This window comes from Zootermopsis nevadensis, unplaced genomic scaffold, assembly GCF_977971745.1.
Source record: "Zootermopsis nevadensis isolate Lab colony 2312 unplaced genomic scaffold, Znev_1.0 Znev_ptg000007l, whole genome shotgun sequence".
Classification (NCBI taxonomy): domain Eukaryota; kingdom Metazoa; phylum Arthropoda; class Insecta; order Blattodea; family Termopsidae; genus Zootermopsis; species Zootermopsis nevadensis.
The window spans coordinates 1,729,907-1,756,434 of NW_028259139.1; the positions used below are offsets into that span (position 1 = coordinate 1,729,907).

The following is a 26,528-nucleotide window of genomic DNA, read 5'->3' on the forward strand; positions in this document are numbered from 1 at the left end:
TATTCACTAGTCCAGTGATACCAACAGAACCAGATTATTGATCCAGAGAGGAAATTAATTTGTTGTTGTGTACACAGACTTGGTCTGCACGTGTGCTGGCTACTCGGGACAGATACGTCATCGTTTAGCTACGACGTACAAAACTACGTTAACTAAGGTCTGTAGACTTGACAGAATTCGGATTTAAAGTCATTGCTTATACGAGGCATAGGCGTAGATGATGGTAACACGGTTTGGGGATGCAGATTGAATTCTACTGGCTAAAGATAGGAACCAATAGCAAACTCGCGTTGTGTCAACGGGACTCCGGTTTCTGAAGGAGAAGGTTGCCTTGTAAGAGATTTGTGATCTCAGGGGAATAGTAACCAATTGTCATTAATGTTTTTTTCAAGAGATAATTAGGTATGCGAGGCGTTAGGAGATTAAGGGCTAGAAACGTAGATTCAGTAGACTCCTTGCGTTTGGACAAGAGCTTGTAGTTTAGTTAGGGTCATCACATGAAGGAGATCAGATGAAACTTATTAGAGCAACCGCTTTGAACATCCTCTATTGGATGAGCGGTCTATAAATGAAATGATACCAATAAACTGTATACCAGAGACTCGTTATGGTGATTTGCATAAACATGAAACATTTCAAGGGAGGGTTAATCTTTTGTTTCTGCTTTAATGAACCTTCAGATCATTTGGTGGCTAGTTTGCTAAGAGTATTGTTACAGAATCAGTATGGACGAGATGTTCAGGACATTGGACATTTAGCACGCGTGGGGCGACAGGAAAATAATATAAAATCTTAATCGGAAAACGTGAAGAGACCAGATTTTCAGTGACAGGGAAAATTTTAAATAAATAGGGCAATGAATTTTCGGATTCCAGAATAAGGCACTCCATGAAGCTGGTTGGTTGTCGGGAAACATCACTGACGATATTTATATACCGGCAGATGTTGCCTTGACTGAAGGTTTTAAAGTGATTTCCTAATCCTGATAAATGCTGAGACTCATTTTCATACCGTGAGATTTCAGTTTCTCGCCTCGACGAATCTTTTGAGATCTTATCGCCCTGATAATGGAGGCAGTAATCAGCTTTGAAACTTGGGGCCAATTTGTGCTAGGCTCTTGCGGTCTTTTTACCAGGTTTGACACTGCAGGGGTTAGAAAAACTATAAATAAACGAGACATCGGACGCGAGGTGTCGTGTTCCTTGGGGCAGGACCCAAGTTGCGTTTCTTCTATCATCGATCTCTGAGTGACGTCACATGTGGCGGACGGACGAGTGTCATTCTTCCTGTCATTTATAAGTAATCGAACGAGGCACTCTTGGCTTCGATCGGCGACGGAAAACAAAAGCGGTTTGGACCAGTCGCAAGCGAACCAATGTATCAAGACACGCACGTGTCTCGTCGTTGGTATGCCAAGGATAATATGATTGGCTGAACATGTAGCTAGGACGTTGAAATAAACTATGAAGAGAGAAAGGAGTATTTTTAGAATTTTCATGGGTCCATTTCTTTCTCATATTAATTATTTCAATATTGAATATTTGTTTGTTAGCTCTCTGTTTATAGTTTTGATGCGTCATGTTTGTGTTTATAATTCACATATATATTTATTATTCAAGTCATATACACAAACTTTTAAATTTTGATGTTAAAATTTAAAATTTAAAATTGATATTCTGCGCCATTCATCGTTATCTCGATGTTACAATGTTGCGCTTTAATATTTCTACATGTTTCGATGTCATAGCATCATCTTCAGGTTTTTATATTTAAAACTATTCTATATTTGTTAATGCAAGCTTTTCGTTGATTGTAGATTGTAGATTACTATTGTGGGTGTTTTCTTTGGTCTTCTTATTATGTTGCATATTATGTTGCATATTATGTTAGTTGTTCATTGTTCTGTGAAATTATTAACAATATAATTAACATTTGAGTTATTAATATTATTTATATGAAAATGAGTTTGGATATTGTTTAGTACAGCTATAAAGGGTTTTTAGTAGTAGACAGCGTCCATGTAGAAGTCACTGTTAAGAAATTTCATTTGTTAAGATCTACGTCATGTTTATATGTCGTATGGATATTCGGTTTTTAGTAGCTGCAAATTACAAGATACAGGTGGAATCTGAGATACGAAGTAAAGATTTTAGTAAAGGGAGTCCACTCCATGTAGAGTTGAAGAGGATGTTTTCTTGTAGTCTGGTAGAAGTTTACCGACCTTTCAGCAATTTTCAGACTCACCGCCGTGAAAACCTCAAATCTTATGACGCAAGGAGTCAAAATTTTGGGCTAACTCACTCGACGGACCTAATACTCGATCAGTAAAGAAATTATCCGGTTTTGATGGCACAGGAATGTTCGTTCCCTTGTTCACAAGAGCCCGTCTCTTTTCGCTGAGTCCAGAGGAATCCATTTACAGTCATATCACGAACATTATAATATATCAGCACGTAAACTGCTTGGTACAAGATATATTCGGTCAGGTGTAACATTCGTTTGCTTGTCGTAGGCAACACAGCACATTTTAAGGATAACTGGCACAGTTTTCGTATATTTTTAAAATTATTTAATAATGAAAAATAAGTAATTTTTTTTTAAAAAAAAGCCGACACACGTTGTGTTCGTGAAAACTCCCATGTTGGCACCTGCAAAGCTTTGCGCAACTGGCGTGAGCAACGGCCTAGCAAACCAGGGCGACCTTGACTCTCGTGTCACAAGGAAGGTTGGGAGAGTTTGTTACACTACGTACTTTATTGGGATATTATCGATTAATTGCGTAAGCAGAATTTCCTGAAGTTAGTTGTTGTATTGATGCTTTTAAACATTCTGAGTAACTTAAAGAGCTTAATTTTACGAGACATTTTCCTTGTAGACTGCCAAAGTGAAATTTGAGGTTCTGACGGCGGCGAATATGAAGGTTGCTGTCTTCTGGGTTGTTTCGCCATGTCGTCTGGTAAAAATTTACAGATGTTTCAGAGGCTATTTCTGCCTCCATCATCAGGACGATTATCAAAAAAATTCAAGACGGACGTCGTTAAACTGCTGAAGGTGTCGTAGTTCGTAGAGTAGTCTATTAAGTTGCTTGTTCAATGTATTCATGTCAGACGCACGTGTTTTGTGTTGTACAGCTGGCGGGTGCGAATTTCCCCTCGACGCAAGTAGCAGTTGGTGGTGGTACAGCCATCAAGATGATGAATCCTCGTGACGATTACAGGAAGACCATCATTGGAGGTGAGAATCGTCTTCTGCTGTACGTACACATTTAGCAACGCTCTATCAACTAATTATGTAGCGTAGAATGAAACTTGGAAAACTGGTAAAATTTCTCACAAATTCAATTCAGTATTCGTGTTTTGTCGACCAAGCGGACGTAAATGTTTGAAGGGTAGAAAACGCTGGCGTTGAGAGCATGAAATGCCACTGGGCCGAAGACATCGAAGGTTTATGGTAATATATGTGTATATATGTGTAATGTTTGTGAAGGTTGAATTTGCAGGGGCATAGTTTTAGAAAGAATGACTGGAAAAACTCACGCAAAATCTGTGAGGGCAGTCTTATGTTCCAAACATATTAGAATTGTATACTTTCCGAGTAAATATCAGGACGGTTATCGATGATTTGAACTGCTCGTTTCATTAACCACAGTTTTGGCCTCGATAGATATCGCTTTATATTATTTACTTTAAAAAATAAAATATAAGACAAATAGTTGAAGATGTAAGGAATGTGGTTCTTATGTGAGAACTCTGTTGTGGCGAGGCTAGAGGTTGGGACAGAGCACGACAGAGACGACGTTCTCGTAATGGGTTATTGCGCCGTGTAGTCTGGTAGAAGTTTACCGACGTTTCAGACGTACTTGCTGTATCCATCATTAGTGTGATCGTCCTGAAGATGGAGGCAGCAAGGGTCTCCGAAAAGTTGGTAACTTCTATGACACTACACGGCGCAGTAACCCAGAAGACAGCCATCTTCGAACTCACCGCCGAGGTTAAGAATGAATAGGAGCTACACTTTCTTTCCTCTTAGTGCCGGATTTCGACAAAATTTAGTGGTGTGGAGTGAATTTGTTTTTGAATCCCATTGATTTATCAACGTAGTTGATATTTATGTTTTATTTCCATGATAGTGACTAAGAACTGTTCCACAATTAAAATTTTTTTTTTACGTAATGCATCGGCGGCAAGAGTATAATGAATATATAATTTTACTTGAATGGATTTTAATGTTCTAAGCATTGTGTGTCCTATTGAAGCCGGAACACTGATAATTCTGAGGGAATTCTATTAAGGAGATTGCGCTTGCCACCAGACATTTGTTCGTTCTCTGATTACATTTTCGATAGCACTTAAGTCCTTTATAGGATAAGATGCATTAACTTCTCACAGCGTAACACTTTGTGTTTATGTGTATCGCTAGATATAATGAAGTTTGGGGTCATTTTGGTGCTCTAGGCTATAATTTATACACACGTGACATTAGATTTGTAACCGTTCCTCAGTTCTACGTTGTAAGAATGTTCATGGACGTAGGACGAGAATGGTTATGTCATATATATCATTAAGTGGGTGAGGAATATTGAACTTTTCTGATTCAAGGCCATGTGAACTTGGACAAGTGTACAACACGCAGCAGAAGAGCTTGAAACAACTGAAGCTCTATGCACGCAGGTGTCCCATAAGCCCCACGTGATACGTAGCAAAAATTCTAACACATCAGGAGTTTTAGCAAGAAAATTATTCTCTCTCTTTGTCATCAATATTTAGACTGGTTTGATGTGGTCCTCCCATTTTCGCCTATCTTGCGCCAATCTATTCATTTCCACATATTTTTTTACAGCCCACATTCTCAAAAATCTGAGTCACATATTCCAATCTTTGTCTTCCCTACAATTCTTCCCTTCAACTGTTCATTCCATTACCAAATTAACCAATGCTGGGTGCCTCGGAATGTGTCCCACCTTCCTATCTCTTCTTCTCGTAAGATTTTTCCTTCGCCTATCCTAAGACCTGCTCATTTCGTCCTTTATCAGTCCGCTTAATTTTCAACGTTTCAAAAGCTTCTATCCTCCTTCTTTCTCGCTTTCCCAGTGACCATGTTTCGCTTCTGTATTTCGCTGTGTTCCAAAAATATAACTTCAGAAAAATCTTTCTTAATTCCAGGTCAATGTTTGACACTAGTAGACTTCTATTTTTGAAGAAGGCTCTTTTCGCCTGTGCTAATCTGCTTTTAAAATAAAGTTATTATTCACATCCGCCACGTCTCGAAAATGTTACTTAAGCTTATACAGGGTGTCCATAAAAAACCTTTACAACTTCAAGACTTAATAAAAAATTAATGAGTCAAGATAACTCGATGGGTTTTGTTGCTTGTTAAACAGCGTCTCTCAAAGTTTTATGTACATTAGTCAGTACACCTCTACATGTACACTCTTGTCTCGATGAACCAGGATAAACATTGTGCCTTCTCCTGTGGAGTAGCCATTTCCTGTAATGTTAGTTGTCAGTCGACGTGCACACATGCAATTAACAAAACTTATGTTATTAACTAAACAAAATTTCCTTAAAAACTTTTAGAGACGTTGTTTAACATGCAAAAAATATCATCAAGTTATCTTGTCTCATTATTTCTTTATTTAGTGTTGAAGTTGTAAAGGTTTTTTATGGACACCCTGTATAATGTATTTTATATTCTTAATAATACTTTTAACGCTATAGGCCTGTGTTGTTAATTAAAGTAGATATTGGATTGTAAATAAAAATGGTGTACGTATAAGACATCGCCATCGGTAACAAAGCAACAGATGAAGATAGCGGGTAGCACTGACTGAAATGTGTTATCATGTGGTAAGAGTTAAAACCGCCATCGTCGGGCTTGGATATTTATTCATACTGGACATTTTATCCTTAGATTAAAGCGCTTTTCTGTGTGAAAGTATCTTGTCTCTGGGCCGAAATTTGAATACAGGACCTCCCGAATATGAAGTTTCGTGAATCGCACAGAACTTGAAAGCTCGCTGTGTCTCGTTAAGGATATTACGTTTGGAACAGCGCGATAGAGACCATTAGAAGACAGGGAGACGATGTCATGGCCGGAACATTAATCCGGTGCTTGAATTATGGGGGACTTGACATGTATAACGGCGATCTAATAAAGGCAGGCTTCATGTATACAAAAGATAACTTCCACGCTGCGTGGTAATACTGGTAGACGTCGGCTAATCGAGACGAAGGAGTTGAAGGATAATTTCAAAGCGATATTACAAAAGTGTTATGTAAGGCCACTTCTTCAGCCATACACGGATGTTCCAGTGTGTTATATATTTCCAGCTTTCAGCTGATTTTAAACATACGATTGAATGTTCGTTGCTACAGATCAACATGTGGTGAATACGAAGATGGTTGTCTTCTGGGTTTTTCCCCCCTCATGTGTGGTATAAGATCACCGACGTTTCGGAGGTTCTTGCTGCTTCCATTATCAGGGCGATGGGTCATCGCTACAATCTAGAAGACAGCCGTCTTCGGACTCACCACCGAGAAAATCTCAAATCCGACATGTGGCGAATAGTATATTTCGAATAAATAATTATAATTTTATCCTTACGAAATTTTTTGTTGTTGGAGTCTATAGCACGGCGTTGCGCTTAGGTAAGCACCAGGAATACATTTGCCTTATAAATACATGAATAATTTATTTATTTAGCGTTATTAACCCTTAAAGCCTTTGTTCTACCGACTTCAAAAATCACTATTCGTTTGTATCTATGGGTTTCTTACTGCAAACAGTGATTATTTTCTTAATCAGAGTCAACCAGCTGATCTTTATAATGGTGAAATGTTGTGTTTTCTTTGCGGTACGGACTCAATTCTTAAATTTGATTCAGACGAGTACAAGAAAAGATTAGGCTACAATATTGGTTGAAAATGTACATGGACAGTTATTACGTGGAAGACTGATGGAGAAATAATCTTAAAATTTACTTTAGGGTAATAAATTATTGTGTGAATTAGAAATAGCTGAAGACGTGCACTTTTGTTGTGGCGGTGATGGACATTCGTGTTCCAAGAGAATCGAAAATCCGAATAACAGTTAACTTCTGAATGAAGGAGTCATACGAGATAGGCAAAGTGTACGTCATAACTCAAAATGGACCCACATAATAGCCTATATCTGGCCTACGTTGTGACGATATCTGCTGACGTCAGTAAGACTTCATTTCCGTCAAAGCGTGGTTGATAACACGTTCATCGTTACTCCACATCTTTCAAATTATTGAAACTAGTACAAAGACTTTACACAGTTGGGTCTTTAATCAACTCTTCATGTCTCAAAATAAATGGATGTGGGGAGACTGGTCTCATATAATTATTTATTTATTTGTAGTGTTCTGTCTGACGACAGGTCCATATGAACAGGATCCTTCCATCCTTTTCTCGGACTGGGACCTGTTCATATACGTTCTTGGCAGATGATCCAGAAGTGGTTTGCCATTGCCTTCTTCTGTGTGTGAATGGAGTAATTGTTGGGATGCCACGGAGGAAAACTCCGTGTTGCCTAGACCACGGCCTTGCCCAACACAAGTTATAAATTCGGGCACCGCCGGGAATTGAACCCGGGACCCCAGGCTTACAAGACTAGTGTTCTGACCGCTGTATGAATATTTGTGAATTATTGTAATGAGCACAATCACTCTTAGCAAAAGATAATTTGTACCTACAGAAACAGTCAGCGACCCTCCATTTCGTCCATAGTCCGTGTATTGATTTCGTTTCGTTAAATTTCTTCTAACAGCTTTTATTTCACTGAGATATGAGAGTATTTTACTGGAGGCAGGTTCATCATATTAACAGCCAAATGTTACTTCAGTTAGATTTTAAATGCGACTTCCAAGGGTCGTTATCAACATCAGAAGGCATATTCCCACTTACCAAAAAACAGTAATTGTGTTTAGAGATTTTGCTTGTGTTTACTTTTAAATCAGATGCTTTATTTTTTACGATAATTGAAACAGAATTTATCAGAAGTCCGGCTTCTTTTTTGTTCATAATTGATCTACGTGAGATGTTACATTATCGTTTGTGATAGGGTTATAAAATCAATATGGTTACAATTCCAGAACGAATTAAGATTCAGCCTTCCAATTTTGGATCATGTGTCAGAACCTGACATTCATCATCTTCTGTTCGCCTTGAAGATGTCATTCTCTCAGAAGGTTCGACAACATAAACATTGTGGGGGTTTCGTAGCTTGGAGGAATTCTCTAATGGCCAACTTAATCCTTTAGAGTCCATTGCAAAACCTGATTTAACAGCCTATAACTTTGCATTTTGTCCACAGAATGTATCTGTGGATTTTATAGGATTATCAGATTATTTACTTAAACAGCGATTACAAGTTGATCTTTGTAATGGTGAAATGTTGTGTTTTCTTTGCGGTAAGAACTGGATATTTAAATATTATTTAGACGAGCTTGGATTCAAAGGGTTAATCGTATAATCTGATGGTTCTTGCAGCCCAACCGGGGGATTCTGTGTGTGAGTATAACATATCGATGTCTGTAGTGTAGAAGCTCTGTAGAAATTTAGATGCATTACAGAGTTGTTGGGTTAAGGTATCAGTGGTGATCGGAATATTTTAGGAAAATTCTGTGTATTTTGGCTAGCAAAAAACTTTTGTTTTATTCGTTAGAGCAAACATCTTTCAGTGACTAGTGTTTTCGCATGCCACTGCTTAATTAACTATTTATTACTGTTGTTTCATTGCGTCCTAGCTCCTGTTTACGTATGCACGTAAATGTATGTAGGATTTTGAGGTTTTCTCATCGGTGAGTAAGAAGATTTCTGTCTTCTGGGTTGTTGCGCTGTGTAGTCTGGTAGAAGTTTACCGACGTCTCGCCCTGATCATGGAGGCAGCAAGCACCTCTGAAACGTCAGTAAACTACATAAATGCATGCTTGCATGTTTGTGTACTTGCATGTATCTGTTAATTTTCTGTTACTTTTCTTATTAAATTATAATTATTATCATTTGTAATAAGACTGGTCTTAACAAAATGGAGAGACAGAACTTAGAAATGAATATGGCTGTCTTCTGGGTTGTTGTGTCGTGTAGTTTGATAGATCGTTTAGATTATGTAATTTTTCAGCTGTGAGTAAATGTAAGTTAAGGTTAAGTTATATTTCTCATTAACTTTATATGACAGGCCTTCTTTCGAAATACCAAAGAAAGACTCCAAATTGACTTTAGGTCACCAAAGAAAGTGAAGGATCCTTTGTGTTACTGGGACACGCCAACACAGGTGAGGAGAGATCCATGCATTTTCTTAGTTTTCGAAAGACGTATTCACAGCACCACACCTCGACTGCCCTTGTGGGCCTCGCAGATTTTTCATAGCAAACGTCTGGCAAGTTTGACTAGTTAACACACTGACAGACCTATTAGAAGACATTTATTCTTTCGAGAACTATTTAGGCATGTTCGCAACCCTTCGGAGCGCCTAATAAAATCGCTCCATTCACCTCGAGAACGGTCGAACGGATTCTTATTACATTGGGGAATTTTACTAAAATTCTTTGGCACATTCCAATTTTGGTTAAAATCGGTCACCAATAACGGGCGCTTTATACGAATGTGTTTTGGCCTGCGAAAATGACTTAGAGGGGATTGCACAGGCTGCTTAGCTTGTCATGGGTACTCTCGTTAGAATGGTTACCTTGGTTACCAGAGTAAGCCGCAGCCAGCTGCCCAGTCACGTGAGAGAATCGTATGTATCATGACGTTATCACCCGGACAGATATGTGAAAGATACTCCTTCCCCCCAAGCAGTCGTTGAGCACAGCCAGATCTGACATCCTGACCCCAATTCAAAAGATCAAGGTCTCATTCTGGCGAAAGATCTACTTTGCTGTCCGTCTGGCACCGTCCACATAATTGGTCTTATAGTACATCGCTTTCCGACACCAGGAATTATCTTCAAGTGCAACAGGTTGTTGCTTTCAAAGACGTTTCACCACCAGTTTTTCTGAAAATCTTAACCTCTCTTTTTGTGAAGTAGTTGAATACCTATCAACTCCTCACGGAAGAAACTTAGCGGACTCTGGCTTCTTGGTGAGTTCGGGAATATTTTTTCCTGCGTAGGTCTGCTGACTCCACTCGTCCCAACTGCTTGTGTTTTGTATGAAGAGTGTGAGAGGAATCTGTTCATAGGTGATAGGAAATTTCTTGATGGGGAAATGGAGTGTGTGACGTAACAGGACCATGTGATCTAGATGGCAGCACTAGTCAGTTAATATCGAGCGTTTGGTGTTGCGCGGGTCACATAGCTGTCTCTGCTATCGGCACGCATGTCAGTGCTGTGGTTAGTACACATGCAGTTACAGACCTGACGATGATTCTGCTTTGATAGTGTGCGACGGCGAACCACAATGCCTCGTATCGGCCACGAGGAACTTAAGATGGAGGGTCTGGACGTGCATAACCCTTACCCTCCGCCGACTGACACGCACTCCATGTACAGTCACGGTAAGAACTCTCTTTATTTTCAAGTACTCTACCTCAATAATGAAAGATAGCTGACTCGGGAATCGAACACTGAACTTTGAGGATGTCAATAACACTGAACTCGTACACCAAAATATCCTGAGTAATTAAGTCACATTTGATTAAAAATATGTTTTTGAAATCTCTGAAATGAAGGGGCAAACTGAGACTTGGGAATATAAAGGCTGGTTTTCGATAGGTCGGACTCGCATTCAGTTTTACCTGGAAAACGAGTATTAATCAATGGAGACTACAAACTGCTCGATCTCCAGGAAGTGTAATTAGAGGGGAAAAATGTTTTGAAATGTCAAGATTTTCTCTAGCGGACAACGTAAAGTTTATAGAATTACACTGTTCCCACAAGTACTTATGGAATTGGACATATTATGTACAGACAAATGGTTGCTCGTGAAATTGCTTACAGAAACATAGACAAAAATGTGGAGGAATGACTTGGTGGCATTCGTCAACATGTTTCACTTTCATTGTAAGTTTAAATAACTCTAAACCTAATGATTTACTCACAACTATGACACCTTATGCACAAATGATCTTATTTTTATTTTCACTGTACATTTTAATGAACGCTACATTCGAGCTGGCGCCATCGATACTGAACTCGCAGCTCGAATTCGAGTCGCCACCGAGCACTCGCACGTAATTGAATTCCAGTCAATCGAACTCCAGCCCGAATCACAGCCGCTGTTCTGTAGAGTTCATTGAATTATAATTTGTTCATAAATATCATTGCAGTATTTTTATGATTTTTTTTTATATTTAATCTGACTTTCCACGGAAGCGTTCACGTATCCCCGTAAATTCCATACAGTACTGAGTTAGCATAACGCGGATTTACAGAACGCGCTGCTTTCGAGGAACGTATCCCCAGCTTTGAACGAGGGTTTGTCTACTGTGTAAGTGTGTCATGTTTAATACTGATCTACGTTAATTAATAAACGGGGTTTGCGGCCAGATCATGATTTTGAGTTTAAATTTGCTTGCGTGTAATAAATGCGGCTGCCCGGGTTTTATTACAAATTTGTGCATCGCTGCACAAATTTGACAGGGGAACTGTTTGATTGACAGCAAGCAACTGGTGTTGCTCCCCGGATCGAGGGGCCTGTACTCCAATAAACTGCCTCAGTTGACATGGCTTATATTAAATGCTAATAAGACATGGAAATATGACGGCCGTGTCTGGTCTATTAGCGTGTCTGTTTGTCTACTGACATTTCAGTGTCGCGTGTTTGTACATCTCGCCTGACTGTAAAGCCTTGGAAATACCCGTCGTTCATAAGTGTCTTCCTATCCAATTGTAGTCTGTATAACTTATAATTTTGAACTAAGTCGTTAACAAACTAATAAAGTCTAACTTCGTTTCTGACCGTTCATGTTCCATATTTCAGAAAATATCTTTCGGCCATATTTTTACGATCACCATGTCTGTGTGACGTGTGGAGGATGTATTGTGACCTGCCGAAACGTCCGTGACATGCAGCATGGTTGCTTCAGTGCATAGTTATATGCGCCGTATTGTGAGTTTCTTATTTATCAAGGGAGCGGTAGCTCAGGTGGTTAGGCCTGATCCCTGGATTCTTATTGCGGAGGACTGGGTTACCTTCCGTGTCATTTCGCATGGGACTTGTGGTGGACAGAGTCGCACGGGAGAGCTTGTTCCCTCGAGGCCTTCGTTTTTATCCTGGTAGTATCATTTCACAACTTTTCCATTATCATCTGGGGGATGGACAACCAGTTTTAATAGGTAGCGAGGACATTGACTGGATTAATCTGGCTCGGGATAGCAGTGATGAATCTTCGGGTTTCGTAAAGGGCGAGACATTTTCTCACTAGCTGAACAAGTCTTGGCTTCTCAAGATAAAAGTTCGTCATATATAAACCACATCTAAACACATTTGAAGCATTTTGTCATGTACAGTTTTCTTATACGAGAGTCGGTTTTTGAGATCTGAACTTCGGTTTAATATTGTAAGGTGATGCTGGTTAGCTTATATTTTGGACCAATACAGAACTGAATTTAATTCCCCGTACAACATTCAGCGAATACTTTATACCGTGAGGAGTTTCGAAGTCGAAATGTGTGTCCTCACGATGACTTACTGGACCTCATATTTTCACTTCGTATTCTTTGTACGAAGAAAGAATTTATTTTATATTTAGTGTTCTGTCTGACGACAGGTCCATATGAACAGGATCCTTCCATCCTTTTCTCGGACTGGGACCTGTTCATATACGTTCTTGGCAGATAATCCAGAAGTGGTTTGCCATTGCCTTCTTCTGTGTGTGAATGGAGTAATTGTTGGGATGCCACGGAGGAAAACTCCGTGTTGCCTAGATCACGGCCTTGCCCAACACAAGTTATAAATTCGGGCACCGCCGGGAATCGAACCCGAGACCCCAGGATTACAACCCGGCGTTCTAACCGCTGGACCACCGTGGAGTCGAAGAAGGAATATACGCCATTTTCGCTTTTCTATCTCACACCGTAAATTTATTAAGTTACATGCTGTTCCGGTAATTCCAGGGAGTCCAATTTGAAACGTGCTCTAGAATTCTGCATGAATATGGAAGACATGTCATTAATTAAAAACGCGATATGTAGTCAGTGCTTTAGAACCGTGTTAATAGTTCTAAATCAATTATATAAACCCTTGTGGATATTCAGTATCTCTGTATAAGCTACATATATGCAGTCTAAATAGGAGGAAAACGGAGTAGACTATATTTAAATGCTAGGATTTGTGACGTAGTTATTGAGTAAGGAAGTTTTCTCATGTGGGAGGCATCCGAGACGAATTCCTACCGGCGACCGATTTTATGTGAATATTTCCCTGTTTATATCTCCCACGTTTGACAGCCAGAATAATTAATACTGATCGAGGTTTTCATGTGTTTTCCTTCTTTACTACAGTTAAAACCCGGAGTAATGATTTGTGACTTAAGAGTATTTAAATTTGAGGTTCTCGTGGTGGTTAGGTAGAAACCAACATTTGCATTCTCTCATCTTCTACATTTCAAATTATATCTTCAGCTGTTACAGTTCAGTTCTTCTGAAATACTATCACCAGATTTATGTAAAATCTTAAGTCTTATACGCCCCAATCAACAGTGCTTTGTACTGTACGCAAAATATCTTCGAGCTCGGGCTACGTCATAGTAAGAGGGGAGGGAGGACGCTATATGAATTGTCGCTTCCCCTCCGTTAGCGGACCCCGCGGTGGTCAGAGACGACTTCAGGTAGGATGAAACGACCCTCTCCAAGTGTGGTTCATGTTACTGTGTGAAGCTTCGTTGGTGCTGAGGCTTACAGCCAAAGTCAATAACTTCGCGTGTCCGGTTGGAATCCTGAACTTGTTGGAATAAGGGCACGGATATATCGATTTCGCCGCACTGTTTTTGTGGCGTTATAATGAGTTCGTTGCGTGACGTGCGTGGATTAAACGCGTGGTGGTGCGTTTGTCCTTCCGTCCGCATTTTGAATCTCCGAAAGGACTCACAGGATTTTGAAGAGATTTTATATTTGGAGTCTACGATAAAAGTCGTCATATGAAATATCTGTCATATAAATTACGTGAATTTTAAACAGGTTATTCTTATATATCAAATTTAAATTGTGTGTGTGTGTGTTCGCATGCTTATTCATTTACACAAAGAGGATATCTTAGAAAGGTGAAAACTCCGAAAACTGTCCAGGGTTCGATTTCTGGTGAGTGTGGTTTCTTTAGCTCGGAAACTGAGCAAGGTAGGAGAACAGTGCGGAGACCAAGACTACAGGAACGAAGGTCACAACCCAGAATCTTCTGATTTAGAGTCCGGCGAAGATTTTGGGTTTAGGAACAATTTCTTGCTTTGATATTCAACTTTCGAGAAATGTAGGCGTCTGATGAATCTCCCTTCAGTAACAGTACGGGGCATTTTGAAAGTTATAAATAAGACCGACTCCATCTCATGACGACGTAAAACATTTTTTAACTTTTAATTTGTTATGTATATGTAAGAAGTGTGAACTTAGTCAATATAGTGACTGGCTACGGGCTTTAACGACCGTAGTTCGATCACCGACCGGGGGGGGGGGGGGGCAGAGGATTTTTCCTCTAGCCTCTGCGTCCAGACCGGCTCTGGAATAGATTAAATTTTCTTTTTTTTAATTTTTATTAGTATTTTCTAGGTAAACGTTTGAAATAAAATACGTAATTGTTTTAGGTTTTTATGAAATATTCTAAATATCATATAATCGTTAGTTGCAAGAAGGAAAAGTAATCGGCCCGGCCACTGCTGTCGTCATATCCGAGTCTTGCTATGTTTTGTATGAAACGTTCGAGAGTTGGACGTATCTTCTCTTTACTTTTGCATCGTCCATTAAAATAGGCTTGCAGAATGCCGCTGTGTTCTCCAATGTCCTAAGTTTGTGCATTTTCATTTCGTTGGTTGGTAATTGAAATGCATGGAGATGTGACACGATTTTCGTGCACAGTAACGCGAGATTTGACCGGTCTGTCGTGTTTAATGACGTACAGACACGCAAATCCTTCAGAACCCTAATAAAATTAGGTGAAATTTTTTTTCTCGTAAATTTTTAAAACCTTTAGCGTTAAATTGCTCAATTCCATTGTTTAAAATTTTCTCCTAATCATTTAAATACACTTATGCGGGCGTGAGTCATGTAATATTTGTAGTATAAGAGGAAATATATGTAAAATTTTCATTAAATACTTAATGGGAAGACCACAGGGCAAATGTGAGAATAGAGCATCGACTTTTACCTCGGGATTCTTCGCGTAAACAGCGTTATGTATCCATAATTCGGAAAGCAGATGGCTCCAGAAATTATGTGCGTGTCATTAGACGCTGATATTTTCGAGTGCTGACTACTCGACTTAGCTCGGGGTGGGGTGGAAGGCGCGCGCAAGTTTGTCTCTGGCCAAGTACGTAATTTCGCGCAGTTCCCCGACGAGGATCAGGGTAAGGAGTTGTCCGTTGTGATGGCCAACGAAGGTAAGTGTGAAATGCATCTGTGATGTGCATAGAACATTGATGTAAATGAGAGGATACTATTAAAATGGATTTTAAATAATGAGAGCGTAGACTGTGTTTATTTGGCATAGTTAGGATGCAGTGGTGGCTGTTGTTAACGAGGTAATGGACATTTTGGTTTAATAAAATTAAATAAATTAGTTTCTAAAGAATTGCCTTGTTCCGTGGAGTTAATTATGCTAGAAAGCTCAGTTGCGTTACTCTATTTAAGTGCATGGAAGTAGACTTAGTACCGAAGGTGGCTGTTTTAGCGAGTCTTGTGTCACACACAGGACGATTTTCGCGGTCCACGTTATTATTCGATGGACATTATCCCTCCCCCCCAAAAGTGGCTGTGTTTACATTTTAGACTACCAAAAATTGTGTGTTGGGTCACTCGCTCCCTTTTCAGGGCTGAGGTTTAGTTTTGAAAATGAGGGCAGTATGTTCCTATAAAACGCTGGTATCCAACCGGCGTTACGAAAGATTAACATGAACATATTTATCGCCGTGATAACCACAAATATCGACTTCCAATTTCTTTGTGGATAGAAAGATGGTGAATTTGACTACTCTTAGCAGGAATAGAACTGAGAACTTCGAGATACAATCTACAGTCACAACACTTCACTCATGTTACACAGCTGATAAAGAAAACACAAGAGGTACAGTTGGTTGGGAATGTTAAATTCCACTTTTGCCTGCAGCGCGGTGCAACGTCTTACCCCTGACAGGTGGTTTTGAATTACCGCTCTCTGAAGTGTGTCTTCATAAAGACGATATTTCTTGGGTGCGATGGAATAAATTCTTCATAAAGACGATATAATATGAAAATAAAGTTATTTAAATTTTCTACCCAAAATGTTTTCCCCAACAGCCTTGTATTGTACTACAGCTTTAAATCAGCCTGTATAAATAGGATGTGACGCTGTGGATTGGGTTCATCTGGCCATTAAATTCTTGTCATCAGTGTCTGGGATCCCTTGGCGTGGTAGCTACCAACAGTATCAACAGTGGTTCCCATATCATGATACATGTCCAAGTTTTTCAACATAGAACTGTGGGCCATACCACTCCGGAACATTTAATTTGGTTTACAAGAGTCTAAGGAACTTATCGCTGTAGATTGGCCACGTTTGTAAGAAACTGCGCGTATCAAGAAAGCCGTGTTCCACTTCAAAACAGCTCTCTCTTTCAGAACGTATATATCGAAGCCCTGGCACTTCTACCATGGTGCATGAACGTCACTTTGGCTCCGGTCACAAAGGAAAGCGACCCACGTACTGTTCTGGTGTGATAATCGATACAAGGATAGATCGATCAGTCTTCCGGGAGGATTCACATGAATGCAGTAGAAATAAAAATCCAAAGGAACGAGTTGTACCAGGAAAAAAAGAATGCCTATTGCAGAAGATGCCCTGATGTCAGATGAACCCGATTTACAATTCCACATCATATTTATTGTAAAGATCGATATCAATATTATGATCCATCCATCGTGGTTTCTTCCATTCAAGGTTTACTAATAAAATTTATCATCCCTGTGTATTGTCCATCTCATATTCGATTTCATCACCAAAACATTTTAATTAGGAGCAGAAAGCCTGATTCTACTCTTTTGTGTTTTTCTCTGGCCACGTGTTGTTTTCTGTTAGGTCCGCGTATTATTGCGACCATATTCTCAGGGATTCTCTGGTCCACATCCATGCAGTTATTCGTGTCTAGATGAGAGACGGGAAGGTTGAGAATTCTCAACTGACGACGAGGCGTCTGTAAGAATATAAAGTCTTAAGCTTTCACAACTGAATTCTAGAAGATCTCGGTCCACGTACCACGTCAGCGTTTCGGAGACTATTTCGAAACGTTGGTATTTTGCCCACAACTGACACAACTTGTTGGCCGAGAAGATTTGGGTGCATTTTCCTTGTGGGATTAACTATCTGTTGCATCAGACAGCAACTTAACGTGTACAACAGATAGATTCCATTTGTTTAAAGTCCCATTTCCTGGTGCCGACCGGGACATAGATGATTCCAAGCAAGAAGCTTCAAAGCCTAGAGCAGGCAGTTGTGATCACTCATTAGTGAGTGACACTGCCCTCAGTGGACGATTGTGTCCGTCCCGATGACTGCTCCCCGCCCTGCGAGGGGCCTCGGTTCTCTATGGAGAGTACGTCCTAATACCAGGTGACAGACGTAGCCTTTCGAAGACTTTAATTAACAAAGGAGTATAAGATGTTCTTTGAGTTAACGCGAACCATTGCGTGGTTTCGTGGTCTAGACGCCCGTACGTTGAATAAATCGATAAGACGTCCACTCAAACACATAAGCTCTGTTATTATCGCACTGAAAACAGAGCCAGGACCTGTTATTGATCACCAATATCATGAATATTGTAACCCTCTGACATTTCCGGAAAATGGTCTTCAACATACTTCCGTCCTCGTACAAATACGCTAGTCACACGCCCCTACATTCAAAGATGTTACCTTTTGGCGAAGGCAGAGGGCCGCTTTATCAGTCGGGTAAATTGGTCAGCTCCCAAGGACCCCCCCCCCCCCGATTTTCGGTGCGCCACTGTGCGAACGTCGGTACCATGTGATTAAAGTTTTCCAAAATGATTTTCGAATAAGTCAAAATTCTTGCGGACTTCTCTCGTCTTAGCAAGTTTACATTAAGCACGCCAGATGTCACATGCATTCAGATGGACAAATATGTGGTTCCGCGCTCATCTGTTAGATGTCAGGAGGAACAAATCTGTAAATGGGATAGACCACTGCATTTCGTTTTGTTAATATAAACAACCAAACCCATACTTTGCCCAAGTCCATCACTGTCTTTGAGGAACCCTGGATGTAGTGGTTGAATCCTGCTTTGAATCAGCTAACTCGTGATCTTAATTCAACTGTTAATCAGACAGTCAATAAATTCAATTCGATGGTACCCGAAAGTGTGTTAACCAGCGTACCCTCAAAATTAAGATTACATTTTCATCTTCACAACCCATTTTTCTAAGGGGCATTTCCATATTATCACTACAGGTACACCCAGGTTACATATAGACGTCGCCACCATCAGAATTAAATTTAATTTTTTCTGCGTTGTAGGAACTGCGTTCTCGTACAATCAAGGGTGACAGACATTGCCTATTAATAAGGAGTAAATCCTAACAATTTTTCGTGACCAATGATAAATTATGAAGCTGCTAACTATGAAATGGGCCATTACTTAGCCCATCTTGGGTTGATATATTATTCGTAACGAATATTATATAGAGCTTTCAAGCTGCTATTACGTTACTTGTGTTCTAAGAATAAATGACCACAATATAAATGCATATTTTAAGACATTTTCGCCGCCACTAGCATAATATAACGTAGTAAAATCTCCGTTTACTATATAAATACTCATGGGAGCGTGGAACATGTGCACTGATGGAACGGACAAAGATGTCTATTTACCCCACAATATTTTTTGGGCCCCATGTTAGTGCGCCGCTAGTATCACTCCCACCTCAATAATTCGCAGGGCAATTTCACAGCACTGATAACAGGAAATTAAAATTTAAAACTGAGTGATATTTATTTCATTCTAATTATCACGAATATATGTCATTTGGTTCAAAAGTGATTTGGAGGGAAGGGGGCAGAGACGTAAGTTAGATACCGTCTTCCTTTATCACATAAGATGAGACTAAAAGTGTAACTACAGAACAGCAGAACATTTTAGCAAATAACCAGAGTCCTCCGCATTATGGACGAAGTGTAATGCGTGCCGTCACACCTCTGCGCCACGAAACTTTGTTATTACGGTTAGAAACGACACTACAGTTCCAGTGCCCCGGCAGGATATACGATATTTTGTGTCGCTAGAATCAATAATTCGGGATACGTAATGTATGACGGCCGCGATGTTTTGTATTATTCCTGCAAACATGTAGTCTATTCAACTCAACACAAGCAGCTAAGTTGCCTTCACACAGGCGTGGAAATACGAACACTGAGGCAAGGAAGGAGGAACTGGAGGGGAGAGAAAACAAGACGCCCTTCGCTTCTAAAATGATACGCTGCGAAGCTGCCTACTAAACGTACAGCATTTTTAGGTTAGGTTCCTTCCCTGAGAACAAAAACAGTCTTATGCTGTCTCTCTTCTTTCAGTTTTCGATCCAGTTGACCGATTTTCACCAAACTTGACATGAACATTATGTAATACCAACGTTTCAGAGGTCCATTGACAGAATCTGCAGGTCTGTATCGATATAAATAGCTAATACGTTCTTTCCCAATAGGACTAACAATGTGGACATATGTCTATTTAGCTTACAAGAATGCCAACAGTAACGTATTTCCGGTGTGTCTTGTTTGGTCGTTGGACTATTTTATGACCAAACCTTAAAATAACAGTTCACTGGCTCTGCAGTCGATAATGTCTCCGTACGCATGGTCGAGACAAAGCTGCGATTTCGTCTGTGGTGTTTTATCTTTGGCTGTATTTCGATGGCGGATCAGGTGGAACAACATGACGTCCGCCAGAAAATCTAGTGAGCTAGTGTGAGGTGGTGGCGGCAGTGTTTTTACGCCTGTGTGTTGTTTTGTTGCAGCGGAGGAATCTGATGGCGATTCTGGAGTATGTGGCACAATCCTCATGGGACTGTCCTGGGTTCTCATCATCTTTACCCTGCCGTTCTCACTCTGCGTGTGTTTCAAGGTAGGGTGGCATGTTGAGCTCTGACAAGTTGCCTGATATTTTGCATTAGCTGTAGATATTGAATTAGACTTGCCTGGGTCCTTGTGTGGCTTCAAAACTAAGATCCATCATGAAAAGAAAATTGATAAAATGAAGAATGTAAATGGAAGGATCAAATTATCAGTTTTAAGAACTTTAGACGAGTATAATTCATATAGAAATATGGGTTTATTTGTTCTATGTGGTGACATGAGGCCCTAATCTGAATCTCATGTTATATGAAAATACAGTACTGCCACTACGTACACTAGCTTGTGGAAATCATGTTTGTTGCAGGTGGTGCAGGAATATGAACGAGCTGTGATATTTCGTCTGGGTCGACTCATGTCTGGGGGTGCTAAGGGACCAGGTAAAGAAATCTCATTTTTGTCCAGCAATTTTAGCTGTTAACAATTTCGAATGCCATCTGTGATGGAGATCACACTTTTTGGAGCTGTAGACATTTAAGAGTGTGTGCATTTATTTAATATTTTACGAGGGTCTCTCCAAAAGTAATGCTCCACATTGTTTTAAGAAATCAATATTTATTTTATAGCTCTGCTATTGATACATTTCAAGGGTACATCCTTTAGGAAGAAAATCCTATTTTTCCACATAAATATCTCCACTCTAAACTGTTTTTGACGTGAAAACGTCTTTAAAATCGATGCCGGGTGTGGGGAGGCAATCGCGCCCAAATGAGCGACAGTTTCTGTCGAAGTAATTTCAAACTTCAATAACTCGGCTAAAAATAGACATAGCGCCGCCATCTTAGTCTCGTTTTAAAGGGGAAGGATGGAAGTTTGTGCCAGTACCGCTTCGACATTCGTGGCGGCCGGACGTCGCGAACTGCGCACGCGCAAAGTGAACCCACGATTTTCGACTTTCCGGATTCGACACGTGTCCATAAACGGGATCATATCTCAGAGACTAATTATCCGATCCGAGTGAACCAAGTGTTGTTTTGAAGAGGAGTGTATATGTTACAACTCAACCTCACCTCCAAGTGTGTATCTCAAAAACTCAAGAAGATACGAGGCTGTGAATTTGAAAAAGTTTGAAAATTTCCCGATTTTCTTAAAATGTCGCGATATATGAGGGCAAAGTACAACCAGAATTACAAAAATCTGGCAGGAATGCGTAGAGCACAAAATTCCAAAGAGAATGACACCGAAAACGCCGGGCCCTGACCCAAAACCAACGCGCAGTACTGCCGCGAATATAGGCAACGTAAGCGCGCTCTGACAACTCAGGCGGCATCTGACGAGCCTGGGCCAAGTATGGATGTGTACCAATTAAGAAATAATCATTTATAAAATTAATTACAATATCCCTAAGTTAAACTATTAATTATTAACTAATATTTTCGTTAAGAAAAAATAATATAAAAGAACATTTATGAATTTTTTCTTCATGTGTAATAGAAAGGTATAGTTCGATAGATGAAATTTTGAATTTTTGTTTTGTTTTGTTTATTAGATGAAAGTGTTCAAAACAAAAATTTTGTTTAATTTCAATATACTATACACGATTGACGTTCTCACGAAAATAACTGCGGCAGTGTCCGACACTTGCCTATCAATTTTTAATGTGGGGGCATTGCTTTTGGAGTGACCCTCGTATTTGGGACATATATATATATGCAAATGAAAAAGCAGATCCATTTTCAGCAGATGCAAGGATTTTTTATTGTCACAATGTTCAGACTGGTCCGGTCCAGTTACCAGTGGGAAAACCATGACTAACGACACACAACATAATATCCTCTTCCCCATGCACCTTCATGTTTTGAAGAAAATTATTATGTTTAAAAGTTGTCACATCCTGCCCTGCGAAATACCGGTACCTATCAGGATTATATGTTCAACTGCTAGTTGAAAGCCGGTATTCAGTTTAACATTTGTGGTACAATATTTAAGTATTTTGTGTTAACCGACTCTCACGTCTTAACATTGACATTTGTAAGGACCAGTGAGTGCAGTGTGTTTTGTCATTAGGCGTCCTCTTCATTCTGCCATGTATCGAAATCTACACCAAGGTAGACCTGCGTTCCTGCGTGTACGATATTCCTCCGCAAGAGGCAAGTTTGGCTGTGCCGGCAGCACCCACCGCCATGTACGCAGGGCTGTCACCTTTTAGGCCTACTTTATTGTAGAGGAGTAGGAGTTATTTCCAAAATTTGACCAAAATTTTTATAAGAGTGTTGCTTTAGCATCATGTAACAATGAAGTCTGTTGTGAAGTCACTAAATTATTGTTTTAAGTAAATGAAAATGGTTTCAAAGACTAACCTAATTCATCGTTGACATTATTCCTTCATTATTATTTTTTTCCATTCAGTGTTAAGGCAACAAACACAATTTAAAAAAAATATATTCAGAAAATTTAGATGTGCCGAGCTCTTTTGAAATAACCACAAAAGGCTGAAATTTAAGATGAAGTTGGATTTTTCTCCCCATTTAAATAACATTAGAATTGTCATTCAATTTTAGTCCACTCCCTTTATAAGGAAAAGTAGCAGCCTTGTGAGATCACGATGCTCCGGCTGTGTCTTCCTTCGTTTCAAGTTTTGAACCTATTAGCTGATTTTTTTAAAATTCTGTATGAATGCCGTGCGATTTGAATAAAGTCGAACCTCTTACCTTTTAATTCCCGTATTCTTATAACAACATGGTAGATGCATAAACTTGTGAGGTGTATACATAATGTGGTTTAATAAAAGAATATCGATTTAACGCCAAAAGTGATCTTTCATGTGACAGATTAGTACATGATAAAAATGTAATTTTTTTTGCATAATTTAAAAGATTTTTGGATATGGCAGTTCTTATCAGAATACAAGGAAGATATTTTACAGTGTAACTGGAGTTCAGTTGACTTTGTAATGAAATATTTATCTGCAATTACTGAATATCATGGTTAATGGGACATACAGAATTTAAAAAAAAAAAACACACACATTTGGAATGTATGTGTACTCCATGGGGTACACCTTCTATTCTTCCTGGTACTCTATGTGAGCCACATGACAGCCCTGTGCATATGGATTTTGCGTAGTGAAGCTTATTGGTGGCTGCTGGCTTGTGTGTATCCATGTCTGCCCCGTAGTCTACCCTGACGAAACATGAAGGATCAAAACTCTTGAATACCCCAGTCTGTGTGAGCTCGTAATGCATCCATCTACTGTTGTGTGTTTAGCTCTAAGAATAGAAATTTACGCAACCCTACAAAGTCAGACTTATTCTTCGTTTTGTACGCTCGCTATTATGCGATAAGGTTTCCTTTTTTAAGAAAATGGAGAAGGCGATTTGTTATGTACTTATATGTTTCAAATTTATACTTTTCTATTAACACTGCTACTACAGCAACATATATTAATATTAATCGTAACAACACAATTGTTTTTAATGCCTTCAGAGGTCCGCTTACCAAACGTAGTAATATTCCCGTGCTTTCTGTTCCCATAAGATAACCATCTGTCTGATGCATTGGACCATGCCATTGATGTTCTAGACCGATGGATTATCCAAGAAGTACGAGCGAGTGAATGTCTCACATACCAAGACATGATGTATACTTGTTAAACAGACAGCATTTTTAAACCAATTATGTTGTATAACCTCACTTTTAGTGTCCTAATGTCTCTGTCCCCTCCTGGTTTTTGTCTCTAGACCTTTAATTTACAACCCCAATTGTTCAACAGGCATTTTCTTTATCTTGCCCTGCATCGACGCCTATGCTAGGGTAGACCTTCGCACCCGTACCTACGACGTCCCTCCCCAGGAGGTAAGCTGTGCCCACAACATACAGTAGGCAAGCTAGGAAGATTCACGAGTGATAAAATTGTGGGGATTATGCTACTAGTGGGTTAAAAATAAAACCTTATAAATTATTGCAAAGAACGTTTCATCATTTTATAAGTAGGTTTTCATTTTTGGAATTAAAGGTTTGTATGCATACGCATTACTATGTTGCCAGTGACAACACAAGATTGTTCTAAGCCTGATTTCCTGGCTTGCCTGTTGTAGTTGATCCTTTCTCAAGCAGCCTTGATTCTCAAACAATTGTGATGGCACTTATGAATGCAAGGTGTTATTTTGAGAATCTTCATATTCTTGACAGACATCAAGTCAATGTTAACAATATATTTTTTAATAGTGTTCTGATCTATATTAGCATATATAACCTGAAGGAAACACGATGGACGGTCTCGTTACATGTACAATTTGAGGTATTTGTGACAGTGTGAGTTTATATGGTGGTCGTCTGGGTTGTTGCACCTAGTAATCTTCTGGTTGTGCGGCAGTGCTTTGGAGGATCATGGCGTGTCCATCTCTAGGGTTAAATTGTGGAGTGTTGGTAAGATGATGCGTCATATAGGGTTTGGTGTTGGATAAAGCCCTGAAAAGGGCCTTGTTCGGTCCTGCTGGCATGGTCTTGGCTCCACCTCCAGCTTTGATGGCTCTGGTTGGCCACTCAATCCTCTACTTTACCCATAACTGCTTCCCAACACTTCTCACTTCAACCCTGAAGATGAAGGCAACAGGCGCAACAATCCAAAAGATTATTATATAATTGTCATTAAACACGGGGAACCAAGTTCGTGACAAGTTACATGCCACGCTACTGGTGTTTGAGAATCATAGAATCAGTTGTGTGCACGGCATGTTTGTGAACCACCCTGTGTGTTCCGTCCTGATTTGGAACCTGCACGGTAACACTTTTGGTGTGCCAGTAGTATGTGTCTGCTTGTTTGGGTTGTCAGGCCATCGCATCAATATTCTGTTTTGTTCTATATGGATTAGTATTTATTGTATATAAATTGGATCGTGATGTGAGTATGACAGCTTTCTACCATACACTTTTGTTTCTCAATTTTTCACTTCTGTATAGTGTTTTCAACAACTGTTATTCTGAATTGGGTCCCTGGCTGTAACAATGTTGAAAATGGGGAATGCCGAGGGATTTTTAAGCAGAATTTCAATTCTAATTAGTACTACTGCGGATTTTAGAAGAGGATATTATATTCATTCATTGGATGTGCAAAATATTTAGGTACTACGTGTATTCAGAAAGAAAATAAGTACCAAATACGAAATGAAAGTTATCATCTTATGTCTAGCAGTTACTGATGTTCAGAATTATTCTTAGCGGTGCCCATGGAGAGCTGCAAGTCCTGGGTCATTGCTTAACAGTGATGTGGTGAAGTGGTGATGCCAGCCATTGTTCCAGTCAGAGTACCAAGTCATTGTTTAGTTTCATACGTACGATAAGATGTTTAAGCATGAGTTTATTATGAATATACATTCTGGTATGCCACTACTGATGAATGTTCAGTATGTACACTGCTCTTACGTTGGGACCAGAATGCTTTGATAATGGCGTATGTGTTACATGTATATGTGATAGTGTTTAAAAGATATGATTTTTTTTTCTCAAATCTTTTTCATGCATTTCTTGGAAATAAGGAATTTTTATAATGTATTTTATCTGCATGGGAGAGGGACTAGTTTCTAAACAGTACCTGAAACTGAGAGGTTTGTGATGATGAACATCCATGCCTTAAATGGGATTCAAAACTTTGTCTTAAACATGTTTGGTCACTGATTATACCAGTTTTTAAACCTCATGATCATTTCGATTTTTCCTTGTTTTGAACTTGAAAGGTTAACTTGTTATTTGCTGGTTATACAGAATGTCTCGGGACAGAATGTCCAAAGCTTAACTACGTGCTCTTGGTTTAATTTTGAGCTGAAAGTTGAAATAAAAGTGGGTCCGATCTGCAACGATTTGTTGAGAAAATCCTCTGCACTCACTTTGCATTGATGGAATCCGGTGATAATATTGAAAATGATCATGACTCTGTTACTTCAATTACATGAAGGGCTCAACTGTGCATCGACAATCAGGGTGGCCATTTCGAGTCACGTAAATAACATGAGTAATTTAAAATGCAATTGATAATGATGATGATAACAACAACAGTTTAACCTAAAATTAAATGGAAATAATGTAAAAGTTACAAATGCAATAAAATAAAATTATATAACACATTTTTAAGCTATGGACATTCTGTTGCGGGACCCTCCCTAGAACAGGTTCTCACATGCCAAAAGTTCCAGAAACAAGCATGAATTTAGCTCAGACTGTGTAAGAATCGATACAGTGACCTACGTAATTCACAGTCATTCAGCTTCCAGCCTACTCAAATCATGTGTATCAAAGCATGCAGGACC

At 39.5% G+C, this 26,528-nt stretch overlaps 1 protein-coding gene across 10 annotated transcripts in view; it reads left to right on the top strand.

The window, feature by feature from the left end:
- Positions 1–26,528, top strand: part of LOC110834681 (band 7 protein AGAP004871) — a 115,007-nt gene that overhangs the window by 80,806 nt on the left and 7,673 nt on the right. For 4 of the 10 annotated variants that reach the window (XM_087343900.1, XM_022074103.2, XM_022074101.2 and 1 more), the window contains exons 2-6: positions 3,132–3,234; positions 8,514–8,534; positions 20,169–20,275; positions 20,591–20,663; positions 23,996–24,078. In XM_087343900.1, coding sequence (XP_087200026.1) covers positions 3,192–3,234; positions 8,514–8,534; positions 20,169–20,275; positions 20,591–20,663; positions 23,996–24,078 — 327 coding nt within the window. In that variant the 5' untranslated portion in view covers positions 3,132–3,191. Of the gene's footprint in view, positions 1–3,131; positions 3,235–8,513; positions 8,535–10,322; positions 10,521–15,445; positions 15,552–20,168; positions 20,276–20,590; positions 20,664–22,290; positions 22,374–23,995; positions 24,079–26,528 lie in introns of those variants that run through there. The other 6 variants (XM_022074107.2, XM_022074106.2, XM_022074105.2 and 3 more) reach the window with 4 other exon arrangements.